This window comes from Oncorhynchus keta, chromosome 10 (genome assembly GCF_023373465.1).
Source record: "Oncorhynchus keta strain PuntledgeMale-10-30-2019 chromosome 10, Oket_V2, whole genome shotgun sequence".
Classification (NCBI taxonomy): domain Eukaryota; kingdom Metazoa; phylum Chordata; class Actinopteri; order Salmoniformes; family Salmonidae; genus Oncorhynchus; species Oncorhynchus keta.
The window spans coordinates 57,297,885-57,314,112 of NC_068430.1; the positions used below are offsets into that span (position 1 = coordinate 57,297,885).

The following is a 16,228-nucleotide window of genomic DNA, read 5'->3' on the forward strand; positions in this document are numbered from 1 at the left end:
TACAAATAATAATGTGCAAATATCGTTCAATCCATGTGTGCAAAGCTCTTAAGCCCAGTTTCCACTGGCACTTAAAATTAGGGCCAAAGTCTCGAATGGATTTCTCAAATTTGAGCTGGGTTGAGGGAAACCTGGCCCAGCGCAGCCCAGTTTCACAACTGATGCCATCACGATTAGAATTTGGGCTAGTGATGCCGTTACTATCCAACCACCAAGCTGATCACTGCTGAATACTGACACAATGTTTAGCTAGTTAGTCTGGGCTTGTTGCACATGGACAAGCAGTACTGCAGTAATCAGCCATGACATGTATTACCATTCATCATTCATTCATTGTTGCACTACACAATTGTATGAAAACAGTCAACCCTCAAATGTTAACTACTTAACGTTAGCTAACAAATCAGAGTTGAAACAAGTTAGCTAACTTGCTAGCAGGAATTCTTGCTAGTTAGCTCGTATTGAAAGCTAACTAGCTACATATCCAACTTGTTGTCTGGTTTGCTTGGTTATTTAATAGCCAATGCCATGGCAAGCAAGGTAGGAATTAAGCTAGCTAGCTAGCCTGTTATGCTAGCGATGACGCTAACCATTTAGCAAGCTAGCTAACATCAGCAAGCTAAATACATGGCCCCAAGTCTGGCTGGCACTGGCAGGATGATGGGGTAACGTTAGTTACAGCATGGTGAGGCAGAATTAAATTATTCATCAACTTGTTTGCTAGCTAGCAACATTAGTGAAGCCAGCAGCAATCACATATTGGCTACCTAGCAACATGACATAATTTCTAATTTCTGTAGGCAGTGGAAATACAATTTGAGCAAGCCCACCAAGGCCAGCCCAACCTGGGTTGACTTCAAAGTGCCAATGGAAACTGGGCTTTAGAGACTTACCCCGATAGACTCACAGCTGAAATCGCTGCCAAAGGTAAAACAAATATATATTTTTAGATCCAAATTGGTAGTTACAGTCTTGTCCCATCTCTGCACCTCCCGTACGGACTCGGGAGAGCCGAAGGTCGAAAGCCATACGTCCTCCAAACACAATCCTGCCAGGCCACACTGATTCTTGGCACACTGCTCGCTTAACCCAGAAGCCAGCCACACCAGTGTGTTGAAGGAAACACCATAGAACTGGCGACCGAAATCAGCAAATATGCGCCCGGCCTGCCAAAGGAGTCGCTAGAGCGTGATGGGACAAGGACATCCCGGCCGGTCAAACCCTCCCCTAAGCCTGACGACGCTGGGCCAATTGTGCACCGCCTCATGAGTCTCCCGGTGGCGGCCGGCTGCGACACAGCCCAGGATTGAACCCAGGTCTGTAGTGACGCCACTAGCACTGTGATGAAGAGTCTTAGACCGTATTGACTCAGGGTGTAAATACTTATGTAAACACTACAAAATGTGGATTAAGTCAAGGGGTATGAATACTTTCTTAAAGAACTGTACGTATTGAGCGATAGCCTACACCTGATTGGCTCAGCTGAAAGCACAAGGACTTAACGTCCATTGCAATGGATCATGGCAAAACAACTGAAGGCAGCCTATGTGATACTTCATTTTTTTTTGTCCAACTTTCAAATATCTGGGCCATGGTTTCCATGGTGAAGTGAATTGTTCACAGCAATGCAGCTCCTCATTTGCACAAAGCAGTCTCGAGGTCATCCCTTGCTGATGCTGCTCGCCATCTAGTATTTGGCCATTTGACAATATACTGTGTATAAAACCCATAGGCCTATATAAACATGACATACATAAAAAATATGATCAAATATTTTAATTAGAGGTCGGCCGATTAATCAGAATGGCCGATTAATTCGGGCCGATTTCGGGTTTTCATAACAATCAGAAATGGATAATTTTGGACGCCAAATTTGCATATTTTTTTTTTTACACATTTATTTCATCTTTATTTAACTAGGCAAGTCAGTTAAGAAGACATTCTTAATTTCAATGACGGCCTAGGAACGGTGGGTTAACTGCCTTGTTCAGTGGCAGAACAACAGGTTTTTACCTTGTCAGCTCAGGGATTCAATCTTGCAACCTTACGGTTAACTAGTCCAACGCTCTAACCACCTGCCTCACGAGGAGCCCGCCTGTTACGCGAATGCAGTAAGAAGCCAAGGTAAGTGGCTAGCTAGCATTAGACTTACCAGTTACTAGTTATAACTACACATGGTTGATGATATTACTAGTTTATCTAGCATGTCCTGCATTGCATATAATCGATGCAGTGCGCATTCGTGAAAAAGGACTGTCGTTGCTCCAACGTGTACCTAACCATAAACACCAATGCCTTTCTTAAAATCAATACACAGAAGTATATATTTTTAAACCTGCATATTTAACTAAAAGAAATCCAGGTTAGCAGGCAATATTAACCAGGTGAAATTGTGTCACTTCTCTTGCATTCATTGCACCAGTATATGCAAGAGTTCGGAGCGCCTGGCTCATTGCGAACTAATTTGCCAGAATTTTAAGTAAAAATGACATAACATTGAAGGTTGTGCAATGTAACAGCAATATATTCACTGAAAGAATAAACATCTTGTTTTCAATATGAGTTTCCGGATTCAACCATATTAATGACCTACGGCTCGCATTTCTGTGTGTTATTATGTTATAATTAATCCTATGATTTGATAGAGCAGTCTGACTGAGCGATGGTAGGCACCAGCAGGCTCATAAGCATTCATTCAAACAGCACTTTGGTGCATTTTGCCAGCAGCTCTGTTGTTTATGACTTCAAGCCTATCAACTCCCGAGATTAGGCTGGTGTAACGATGTGATGTGAAATGGCTAGCTAGTTAGCGGGTGCGTGCTAATAGAGTTTCAAACGTCACTCACTCTGAGACTTGGAGTAGTTGTTCCCCTTGCTCTGCATGGGTAACGCTGCTTCGAGGGTGGCTGTTGTCGATGTGTTCCTGGTTCGAGCGGGGAGAGGTACGGAAGCTATACTGTTACACTGGCAATAAAGTGCCTATAAAAACATCCAATAGTCAAAAGTATATGAAATACAAAAGGTATAGAGAGAAATAGTCCTATAATAACTACAACCTAAAACTTCTTACCTGGGAATATTGAAGACTCATGTTAAAAGCAACCCCCAGCTTTCATATGTTCTCATGTTCTGAGCAAGGAACTTAAATGTTAGCTTTCTTACATGGCACATATTGCACTTACTTTCTTCTCCAACACTTTGTTTTTGCATTATTTAAACCAAATTGAACATGTTTCATTATTTATTTGAGGCTAAATTGATTTTATTGATGTATTATATTAAGTTAAAATAAGTGTTCATTCAGTATTGTTGTAATTGTCATTATTACAAATAAATTGCAAAAAATTTAAATCGGCTTTTTTGTCCTCCAATAATCGGCGTTGAAAAATCATAATCGGTCGACCTCTAATTTTAATAATACATGAATAAATCTCACACCCACTGTCACGTTCATCGTGAAGAGGAGACCAAAGCGCAGCGTGATTAGAATACATTCTTCTGTTAACCTCTTCGAGATAGGGGGTGCTCTTTTAATTTTTGGATAAAAAACATTCCCGTTTTAAACAAGATATTTTGTCACGAAAAGATGCTCGACTATGCATGGAATTGACAGTCTTGGAAAGACAAAATTCTGACGTTTCCAAAACTGCAAAGATATGATCTGTGAGTGCCCCAGAACTAATGCTACAGGCGAAACCAAGATGAAGTTTCATACAGGAAATGCCCCAGATTCTGAAGGCGCTGTGTTCCAATGTCTCCTTATATGGCTGTGAATGCGCCAGGAATGAGCCTGCGCTTTCTGTCGTTTCCCCCATTGTCTGCAGCATTGTGACGTGTTTGTAGGCATACCATTGGAAGATTGACCATAAGAGACTACATTTACCTGGTGTCCCGCCCGGTGTCCTGTGTCGAAATTATTTAACAAAAGGCTAAGCTTGAGAGCAAATAGATTAATTTCATTTCATTTGCGATTTTCATGAATAGTTAACGTTGTGTTATGCTAATGAGCTTGCGGATAGATTTACACAATCCTGAATACAGGTTTTTTTTACGTAGCTAAACGTGACGCAGAAAACGGAGCGATTTGTCCTAAACAAATAATCTTTCAGGAAAAACTGAACATTTGCTATCTGAGAGTCTCCTCATTGAAAACATCAGAAGTTATTCAAAGGTAAATTATTTTATTTGAATGCTTTTCTGGTTTTTGTGGAAAATGTTGCATGGTGAAAGAGAAGCATAGTCCTATGCTTGGCTAGCAATACTGTTACACAAATGCTTGTTTAGCTATGGTTCAAAAGCATATTTTGAAAATCTGAGATGACAGTGTTGTTAACAAAAGGCTAAGCTTGAGAGAAAATAGATTAATTTAATTTCATTTGCGATTTTCATGAATAGTTAACGTTGTGTTATGCTAATGAGCTTGCGGATAGATTTACACAATCCCGGATACATGTTTTTTTCGTAGCTAAACGTGACGCAGAAAACGGAACAATTTGTCAACACAAATAATATTTTTTGTAAAAAAGGAACATTTGCTATCTAACTGAGAGTCTCATCATTGAAAACATCTGAAGTTCTTCAAAGGTAAATTATTTTATTTGAATCCTTTTCTGGTTTTTGTGAAAATGTTGCCTGCTGAATGCTAACTCTAAATGCTACGCTAAATGCTACGCTAGCAATCAATACTGTTACACAAATGCTTGTTTTGCAATGGTTGAGAAGCATATTTTGAAAATCTGAGATGACAGTGTTGTTAACAAAAGGCTAAGCTTGAGAGCAAATAGATTAATTTAATTTCATTTGCGATTTTCATGAATAGTTAACGTTGCGTTATGGTAATGAGCTCGAGGCTGTAGTCACGATACCAGATCCGGGATGGCTCGACGCAAGAAGTTAATAAAGGAAGAACACAAAGAACACGAAAACTAACCAAAACAACAAAACGAACGTGACGCTATGAACAACGAGTGCAGACACAGGCAACTACACATAGACAATAACCCACAAAATACCCAAGGAATATGGCTACCTAAATATGGTCCCCAATCAGCGACAACGACAAACAGCTGCCTCTGATTGAGAATCAATCTAGGCAACCATAGACATATAAACCCCTAGACTTGAAGAAAAAAAAACATACAAAAACCTTAGACAGGGTGAAAACACATATACCCACCCTCGTCACACCCTGACCTGACCAAAATAAGATAGAAAACATAGATAACTAAGGTCAGGGCGTGACACCCACCATACAAATAAAGAATAATAAGGATATGTATTCATCATGCAAAATGTACTCAGAACGTTTGTACTCTTACATGCTGACCAGACCGGACACGTCGCTTGCGCGAGCGTCGCAAATTAAATCTAGAAATCCATGTTATTCAATTATTGCACCCACTGATTGCACGCCAACGAGCGTCCGCGACACCAAGGGCTAAAATAGAACTCATTCCTATTTCTGACGCAGATCGCTCTGAAAGACCTGCCTCTCCCATCTCCTCATTGGTTTATAGAAGCAGGTACCCACGTGCCATCTCCTCATTGGATATACCCACGTGGGTGACTGAAAGACAAACTGTTTTGCCGGTTGTCGTGGTAATACAATGAAAGTTTAGATGCGATCACCATATAAGTTAAATGACGAAAAAGCCTGGAAGGAGGAGAGATGACTAGAAATGATTCAGTTGGCCATTTTTTATGTGGATTAATTGTCGGAGTAGAGGTCCTTGTGCATTTCAGGTAAAATAACAACTCAATGTTTATATCCCAGGACAAATTAGCTAGCAACAGCAAGCTAGCTAAATAGGACAACTTAACGTTAGCTAGCAAGTGCAAGCTAACTAGATAAATTGCCATACATGTTTAATGATTTTCGACCTGTCCCAAAATTCAGAGTTCAGAGTTTGTTTTGATATTTTAACCTGGTGTCATAACCGAGTTTGGTGTGGGGGGCAAAATAAATGTATGCACGATAGCGCACGATGGCACAGATTCCAACAGAAAATGTGTAAATCCCTTTACAATTTCATTTTATCTTCAGAGGTAATGAATCCAACAATATTACAGTAGGCTAAATCAAATTGGCCTAAAATAAATACATTCTGGAGGGGCCCTTTGGTAATAGTGGAGCCCTAAGCAGCCCTTTCTGTACGTTTGTTTTAAGATTAAAATATCAATGTATATAATATAGCCAAATGTTTGCAACAGTTACTTAAGATTGGAAAATAGCAACAACTGCTGCCCTTTAGAGCAGTGGTATTCAAACTTTTTCAGCTGGGAACCCATTTAAATCAAAACAATTTCCAGTGAGTCCCCTAACCTAAATCTTATAGAATCAATCACCCGACCTCAACCCAATTGAGATGGTTTGGGATGAGTTGGACCGCAGAGTGAAGGCAAAGCAGCCAACAAGTGCTCAGTATATGTGGGAGCTCTTTCAAAATTGTTGGAAAAGAATTCCAGGTGAAGCTGGTTGTAGAGAATGTGCAAAGCTGTCATCAAGGCAAAGAGTGGCTACTTTGAAGAATCTAAAATCTAAAATCTATTTTGATTTGTTTAACATTTTCTTGTTTACTATATGATTCCATATGTGTTATTTAATAGTTTTGATGTCTTCACTATTATTCTGCAATGCAGAAAATAGTCAAATTAAAGTAAAATCCTTGAATAAGTAGGTGTGTCCAAACTTTTGACTGGAACTGTAAGCATTCACACCCCTTTGCTATGACACTCCAAATTGAGCTCAGGTGCATCCAATTTCCTTCGATCATCCTTGAGATGTCTCTACAACTTTATTGAAGACCACCTACAGCCAATTCAATTGTTTGCACATGATTTAGAAAGAAACCGACATGCCAGAGAAAAAAAAAGTCCAAGGAACTATCCGTAGATCTCTGAGATAGAATTGTGATGAGGCATATATCTGGAGAAGGGTATAAGGACCTTGATGACCAAGAACCCAATGACAGAACCACAGAGTTCCTTGGCTGACAAGGACAACCGTCTCTACAGCACTGCACCAACCTGGGCTTTATGGGAGAGTTTCCAGACAGAAGTCACTCCTGAGAAAAAGGCACAAGACTGCACGCCTGGAGTTTGCAACAAGGCACGTGAAAGACTGTGAATTCATAAGGCAAAAGATTCTTCCATAAGAAAAATTAAAGCTGGTGTACAATACCGAAAGTAAAAGAAACAAAACTTAAAAACGGGAACCATAGAAATAGCACACATAGAACCGATCAACCGCTTCTTAGACTTGCTTTCCATGAGCACGACAGATCTATAACTGACATTTCTATGTGAATTTTGTTGGGTTGCGCAAAAGTGTTACATATTGCAGCTTTAAGTGTATTTACATGTGTGCTTGCCATTTACATGGTGCTTGCCTACGGAGCTGTGAGGGGAACGGCACCTCAGTACCTCCAGGCTCTGATCAGGCCCTACACCCAAACAAGGGCACTGCGTTCATCCACCTCTGGCCTGCTCGCCTCCCTACCACTGAGGAAGTACAGTTCCCGCTCAGCCAAGTCAAAACTGTTCGCTGCTCTGGCCCCCCAATGGTGGAACAAACTCCCTCACGACGCCAGGACAGCGGAGTCAATCACCACCTTCCGGAGACACCTGAAACCCCACCTCTTTAAGGAATACCTAGGATAGGATAAGTAATCCTTCTCACCCCCCTTTAAGATTTAGATGCACTATTGTAAAGTGACTGTTCGACTGGATGTCATAAGGTGAATGCACCAATTTGTAAGTCGCTCTGGATAAGAGCGTCTGCTAAATGACTTAAATGTAAATGTACATATGAGCCACGCAAATGTATTGTATTGTGAATGGTTACTTTGATATTTGTATATAATGATTGCATACTACAGTAATTGTTGTAGGCATTTGGCTAGGCGGTAAAACTAGCTAGCTAGCATACCATTTCACCCTAGCAGTTTTGGCTACCAAAGATAATTACAACTAACCCAATTCCTATCCTGTGATTGTAGTTTGTTATTATTGTTAATGTCCATGGGTTTTTGTTACATTTAGAAGAAGCTTTATTAGCTATCACCCATTCCTACAATTAGCACTATATAGCTAGACTGAATGAGATGTAGCTAACGTTATGGTTTTTGCCTACACAATGCAAGGGTGTATATTCTGGTTTTGCAAACCTCAATAACTCTTCAAATGTTTCTGTCTTACTTTGTTTCCATAGACTGAATGAAGATAATATGCTGTGCAGGCCTGGGGACATAATTATATAATCAAATGAACATTTGACACTGTGCGAGTATCATCAAAATCAAATCGTATTATAAAATTGTATTGGTCGCGTAAACATATATTGCAAATGTTATCGCAGTGAAATGCTTGTTTCTAGCTCCAGTGCAGAAACAAACAACACATACAAACAAATCCCCCAAAATGTAAGTAATTAAGAATTATCAGAACGAGTCACGTCAGAGTCCACAATATAAATATACACTGAGTGTACCAAATATTAGGAACACCTTGTCTACAAAGTGTCGTAAAATGTGTTTAAAGTGTTCCACAGGGATGCTTGCCCATGTTGACTTCAATGCTTCCCACAGTTAAGTTGTCAAGTTGGCTACATGTCCTTTGGGTGGTGGACAAGTCTTGATAGACACAAGAAATGATTGAGCGTGAAAAACCCAGCAACATTTCAGATCTTGTCACAAACTAGTGAGCCCGGCACCTACTACCATACCCCATTCAAAGGCACTTAAACATTTTGTCTTGCCCGTTCACCATCTGAATGGCACACATACACAATCCATGTCTCAAGGCTTAAAAATCCTTCTTTAACCTTTCTCCCCATTGACTAGAATACAGTACATCCAGTTGCAATAAAAAGTATGTGAACCCTTCGGAATTACCTGGATTTCTGCATAAATTGGTCCAAAAAAAATGTGATCTAATCTTCCTCTAAGTCATAACAATAGACAAACAGTGGCTTAAACAAATAGCACACACACAATTGTAATTGTCTTGTCTATATTGAATACATAATTTAAACATTCACTGTGTAGGTTGGAAAAGTATGTGAACCCCTAGGCTAATGACTTCTCCAAAAGATAATTGAAGTCAGGAGTCAGCTAACCTGGAGTCCAATCAATGAGACGAGATTGGAGATGTTGGTTAGAGCTGCCCTGCATATAAAAAAAACTCACAAAATGTGAGTTTGCTATTCACATGAAGCATTGCCTGATGTGAACCATGCCTCAAACAAAAAAGATCTCATTAGACCTAAGATTAAGAACTGTTAACTTGCATGAAGCTGGAAATGGTTACAAAAGTATTTCTAAAAGCCTTGATATTCATCAGTCCACAGTAAGACAAATTGTCTATAAATGGAGACATTTCAGCACTGTTGCTACTCTTACTAGGAGTGGCTGTCCTGAAAAATTGACTGCAAGAGCACAGCTCAGATTAATCAGAGGTTAAGAAGAATCCTAGAGAGTCAGGTAAAGGCTTACAGAAATCTCTGGAACATGCTAACATCTCTGTTGACGAGTCTACGATACGTAAAACTAACAGTTTTCTTCTGGTGAAAGAGAGGCGGACCAAAATGCAGCGTGGTTAGTTTTGTACATCTTTAATAAAGATGAAATTACAACAATCTACAAAACAAGAAACGTGAAAAAACCAAAACAGTCCTATCTGGTGCCACAAAGACAGGAACAATCACCCACAAAACCCAACACCAAACAGGCTACCTAAATATGGTTCCCAATCAGAGACAATGACTAACACCTGCCTCTGATTGAGAACCATATCAGGCCAAACACAGAAACAGACAAACTAGACACACAACATAGAATGCCCACTCAGATCACACCCTGACCAAACAAAACATAGAAACATACAAAGCAAACTATGGTCAGGGTGTGACAAAAACACTAAACAAGAATAGTGTTAATGGGAGGACACCACGAAAGAAGCCACTGCTGTTCAAAAAAACATTGCTCCACGTCTGAAGTTCGCAAAAGAGTACCTGGATGTTTCACAGCGCTACTGGCAAAATATTCTGTGGACAGATGAAACTACAGTTGAGTTGTTTGGAAGGAACAGACAACACTATATGTGGAGAAAAAAAAGGCACAGCACACCAACATCAAAACCTCATCCCAACTGTAAAGTATGGTGGAGAGAGAATCATGGTTTGGGGCTGCTTTGCTGCCTCAGCGCCTGGACAGCTTGCTATCATTGACAGAAAAATGTATTCCCATGTTTATCAAGATATTTTGCACGAGAATGTAAGGCTACCTGTGCGGCAATTGAAGCTCAACAGAAGTTGAGTGATGCAACAGGACAACGACCCAAAACACAGGACAACGACCCAAAACACTGTTAAAGCCGCAGTAGTGGCTTTAAGAAAATACGCCTTCTGGATTGGCAAAGTCAGAGCCCTGACCTCAACCCAATTGAGATGCTGTGGCATGATCTCGAGAGCGGTTCACACCAGACATACCAAGAACATTGCTGAAACAATTTTGTAAAGAGGAATGGTCCAAAATTCCTCCTGACTGTTGAGCAGGTCTGATCCGCAGCTACAGAAAACATTTGGTTGAGGTTATTGCTGCCAAAGGAGGGTCAACCAGCTATCAAATCCAAGGGTTCACATTCTTTTTACACCATACACTGTGAATGTTTACACGGTGTGTTCAATAAAGACATGAAAATGTATAATTGATTGTGTGTTATTAGATTAAGCAGACTTGTCTATTGTTGTGAATTAGATGAAGATCAGATCAAATTTCATGACCAATTTATGCAGAAATCCAGGTAATTCCAAAGTGTTCACATACTTTTTCTTGCCACTGTATGTAGTGGGTAAAACAGTATGTAAACGTTATTAAAGTGACCTGTGTTCATTGACTATGTACATAGAGCAGCATCTCTAAGGTGCAGGGTAGAGTACCAGGTGATTGTCTGCTCGTAACAGTGACTGAGATCAGGACAGAGCACTGGGAGGAGGCCAGCTAGTGGTGAATATTTAACAATCTGTTAGCCTGGAGATAAAAGCTGTTTTTCAGTCTCTCAGTCCCAACTTGGAAGCACCTGTGGTGTCTCAGCCTTTTAGATGGTAGTGGGGTGAACAGGCCATGGCTCGGGTAGCTGAGGACCTTGATGATATTCTTGGCCTTCATGTACTATAGGGCAGGCAGTATGCCCCCAGTGAAGCGTTGGGCAGACCGCACCACCCACTGGAGAGCACTGCAGTTGCGGACGGTGCAATTGCTGTACCAGGCGGTGATACAGCCCGACAGAATGCTCGCAATCGTGCATCTGTAGAAGTTTGTGAGAGTTTCAGGGACCAAGCCAAATTTCTTCAGCCTCCTGAATTTGAAGAGGTGCTGTTGCGCCTTCTTCACCACACTGTCTGGATGGGCCATTTCAGGCTGTCAGAGATGTGCACGTCAAGCAACATGAAGCTTTTCACCAGTGATTGAAATAATTGTGTATAACACTTTCTAAAAGTCTACAGTAATCCAATGGTGGCTAGAGTTGTGCGTTCCGCCATGTTTGTTTATTCTGTGTCAACCAAAGATAAAACCAGGTGACAAGATGAGTTGGGTCTGTTTAGGGCTGTGGCGGTCATTCAATTTTGTCAGATGGTTATGGTTATGCAAAAGACTGCCGGTCTCAAGGTAATTTACCCGTCATTAACATAAACACATACAGTATAGCATTTCCAGGCCTCCACGCATACAATCCACTGAAATCTGCATACAAGCCACTGATACGCACCTTTGGAACATATACATTTTAAAAAATCCTAAATCAATCTAATATACACCATCACAATAAAACAGAATATGAGTTGGCCTACTGTATGTCATCTTGCTATGCGCCATGCCATAGACTGTAGGCTTGTTCATTTTGCAGACAAGATATGGCTTTAGAAGCTTCCCATAGGCTAATTGACATCATTTGAGTCAATTGGAGGTGTACCTGTGGATGTATATCAAGGCCTACCTTCAAACTCAGTGCCTCTTTGCTTGACATCATGGGAAAATCAGAAGAAAATCGGCCAAGACCTCAGAGAAAAAATGTACACCTCCACAAGTCTGGTTCATCCTTGGGAGCAATTTCCAAACGCCTGAAGGTACCACGTTCATCTGTACAAACAATAGTACGCAAGTATAAACACCATGGGACCATGCAGCCGACATACCGCTCAGGAAGGTGACGTGTTCTGTCACCTAAAGATTAACGTACTTTGGTGTGAAAAGTGCAAATCAATCCCAGAACAACAGCAAAAAACCTGTGAAGATGCTATGGTACAAAAGTATATACAGTGAGGGAAATAAGTATTTGATCCCCTGCTAATTTTGTACGTTTGCCCACTGACAAAGAAATGAAATGAACTGCAAAGTAGGCTTACCTGGCAGAAGTATATCATGAGTAAGTATATCATTTGTATTTACTATTTGTTATTTGCAAACTTTACCATGAAATGAGCAGCAGCAGTACAGAACCACTGCTTTACCAGTACATTCCTCACTCGCTAGATGCACAATTAAAAAGGGATTTACACCAAAACAAAGTCTACATTTGTTTGTTATCTTCCAGACCCCCAAAAATTGTCTTCTGAACTGATTTAAGCATTGACATGGACTCAAATGACATCCAATAAAAACAATTCACTATGACCAATTGTAATGTTGAGAGTGAAAAGAAGAAAAATGTAACCAGGAAAAAATAAACAGAGATTATTTTTTTTATAGGGCCGCCCTTAAGAGTTGTTTATTAACCACTATTTTCCCAGATTTATTGACAGAGAATATAGTGCACTACTTTCTCTTTTACACTAACGACCTGGGAAGAATTGCAGGGGAGGGAAGAGAAATGTGTAGCTCACAACATGTTTAATTGAGAACTATCTTGCGATGCAAAGAAATGCATTATCCCCTTCTACAGGATGGCTATAAATCGGTCCACTAATACAGGACTAGTCAAGACCCACAAATTATATATTTTTCAAATAATAATATTTTTGAAGAACCCCAACTTCCTGCGGCTATGCCAGTGTGGTGGCAATACAGTCAACGTAACACGTAACAGCCCTGGTTGCAGATTTCATTTTGAACAGGGTGTGTTGTCTGGGGAGTTGCATAATAGCCGATTTATGCTTGTTCCGGCAATGTGGTCGAGGCTTGTGGAGGACAAATCGAGCTCCGTTCGGTGAAGCCGTGCGCCTTCCAAATGTTGTAATGATACGGAGGTGTCACGTTCTGACCTTAGTTCCTTTGTTATGTCTTTGTTTTAGTATGGTCAGGGCGTGAGTTGGGGTGGGTAGTCTATGTTCTATGTTGTGTTTATGTGTTTGGCCTGGTATGGTTCTCAATCAGAGGCAGGTGTCGTTCGTTGTCTCTGAATGAGAATCATACTTAGGTAGCCTTTTCCCACCTGTGTTTTGGGGGTGATTATTTTCTGTTTTAGTGTTTTGGATTTAGTTTATTTTCACGTTGTTATTTTGTATTTTCAGTGTTCAGTAAAATAAATCATCATGAACACATACCACGCTGCGCATTGGTCCGACATTTCATACTCCTCGTCAGAGGAGGACGAAGAATTCCGTTATAGGAGGGCTCTGTATAGCTCCGCATTTTTAATAGTAAAAATAAAGAAAAACCCTTGAATGAGTAGGTGTGTTCAAACCTTTGACTGGTACTGTATATATAATAAACATTTTAATACTACATGTGTCACACACATTATACATATATGCACATATATACTGTATGTATATAAGGCAGAAATATATGTCACATATAGGAAAACAAACAATTATTGTATATTTCAACATACTAAGTTGCACCCACTTTTGACATCAGAACAGCCTCAATTCATCGGGCATGGACTCTACAAGGTGTTGAAAGCATTCCACAAGGATGCTGGCCATGTTGACTCCAATGCCTCCCACAGTTGTGTCAAGTTGGCCCGTAGTGGATTTCTACTCCGAATAGCTCGTTCCATCTTATCCAACAGATACTCAATTGGATTGAAATCTGGTGACTGGGCAGACCACTGCAGTAAGCTGAATTCACTGTCATGTTCATAGAACCATTCCTGGATAATCCTTGGCATTGGGCATTATACTGCTGAAAAAATATATTTGTCGATGGAAACACTGCTGACAAAGGGATGCACCTGATCGGCAATGATGTTCGGATATGCTGTGGCATTTAAACCTTGCTCCACTTTTATCAAGGGGCCCAATGTGGGCCATGAAAACACAACCGACACCATCACACTGCAATATTGACACGTGGCATGATAGATGCATGTACTCATGTGGTTTTCTCCATACCCTAGTCCTCCCAACAGCATGAAACAGCAGGAATTGGGATTAAAACCAGGCAATGTTTTTCCAATTCTCCAGCGTCCAGTGTTTTTGTTCTTTAGCCCACTGCAAGCAGTTTCTTTTTACCCCGTTTGTGTCAAGGTACGACGAGTTGTGATTTCTTTTATGGGCACCAATGTTGTACTTGGACTGTCAGTTGACTACTGTAAGTGGAGCCCTTCTGTTGCTCTGCACAATTCGTGTCAACCTCCTTTGTCTTCTTTCATCAATGACCCGTTTTCGACCACTGTCTGTCCTGCCAATGGCTGGATGTCCTTTGGGTGGTGGACCATTCTTGATACACACGGGAAAATGTTGAGCATGAAAAACCCAGCAGCCAGCACACTTTTGTTATTGACCAAATACTTATTTTCCACCATAATTTGCAAATAAATTCATTAAAAATCCTACAATGTGATTTTCTGGATTCCCCCCTCATTTTGTCTGTCATAGTTGAAGTGTACCTATGATGACAATTACAGGCCTCTCTCATATTTTTAAGTGGGAGAACTTGCACAATTGGTGGCTGACTAAATACTTTTTTGCCCCACTATAAATGCTCGGTAACAGGCTACCTTTGAAACTTTGCACACACGTCCAATCGTGCACCTCCATTGAGCGCACACGATACCATATGCATAGCATGCGCTAAAAATAACAGCAAAGCCAAGGGTTGCCTGCTAATTGATGTGCTAATATATTGCAGCACCTGCCATGGTAACTCTTCTCACTGGCGGTCTTACTCATCCAATATGTTTAAGTACACTGGAACGCCTTCCAAGAGTAGTGACTATGGCAATTAGTACTGAGAGAGAGCGAGAGCACGAGAGAGAGAGAGAACCCAAATCTGTAGCTTTACCTGGACCGGAGCAGAAGGAGGCAATTACAGCCAAAATACAGGTGAAACTGAGATAGGGCATCCATGTATATTGGTCCTGTAAGAGAGAAAGAGAAAGTAAGGGAGCAGCATTATCTGTATACTTCATTTAGAATAAGTATTTAAGTTTGATATCTATAAACAGTGCACCCATTTCAAAGTTCTAATGTTCAGAGTAAAGTTTTGCTCTGTTTGTTCATTTTGGTGTATTCCAATGTTGGGGTTGGTGAGACTAGCTGCAGTATTGCATCTCAACCAAGGCTTTCGAGTGTCAGGAGTCAAACAAAACAAACACTCAATGTGGATGACATGACAGACTGTTGAATAAACACAGCTGGTTGACGATTGTAAAAGTTGAATAGATACTGGTTGTGAGTGAACGTGATGCTGTGTAGTTATGCACTGTTGGCACGCCCTTACAAAAAAAAGCTTGGACAATTTTTTTCACGAGTCAGACACATGGTTTTCAGACGTGTGAAGTTTCAAAAGTACATTTTTCAAAATGTTTTAAAACATTTTCCTACGTGTATTTTTCACCACTTCCAGTTACATCTGGTCTCCCATCCAGGGACCAACCAGGACTAACCCTGCTTAGCTTCAAATGCCAGCAGTGGAACGCAGGATGCTATCGTGCTGGAATGAATGTGGCAATAAGATAACAAAAAAGGTCAAATTGCAATAAAGAGGGAGGCATTTATTTAATTTGGTTATCATAACCAATTATTAATTGAAAACGTTCCGTTTTTTTTGCGTAGAAAATTATTTCAATGCAATATTTTGTTTTGCTCTCAATACTTTTGGGTTAATAATATGCTTTCAATTGTATTATTTCTTTTGCAATACAAAAAAGGTTGTTCTTGAAGTTTTGATTGATATTATTGACACAAAAGTAACTCTCTCACTAGAGGATTGCACCATATTGATTGCACTGTTGATCTATTAAAAGGTGTTTAAAGTGGTAAAACTTCATTAAAACATGAACCACG

At 40.4% G+C, this 16,228-nt stretch overlaps 1 protein-coding gene across 4 annotated transcripts in view; it reads right to left on the minus strand.

The window, feature by feature from the left end:
• slc2a9l2 (solute carrier family 2 member 9, like 2) overlaps window positions 1-16,228 on the minus strand; it is a 214,750-nt gene that overhangs the window by 88,194 nt on the left and 110,328 nt on the right. For 3 of the 4 annotated variants that reach the window (XM_035778674.2, XM_035778676.2, XM_035778675.2), the window contains exon 11: window positions 15,225-15,300. In XM_035778674.2, the coding sequence (XP_035634567.1) occupies window positions 15,225-15,300 (76 nt within the window). Of the gene's footprint in view, window positions 1-13,669; window positions 14,660-15,224; window positions 15,301-16,228 lie in introns of those variants that run through there. The other variant, XM_035778678.2, reaches the window with a different exon arrangement.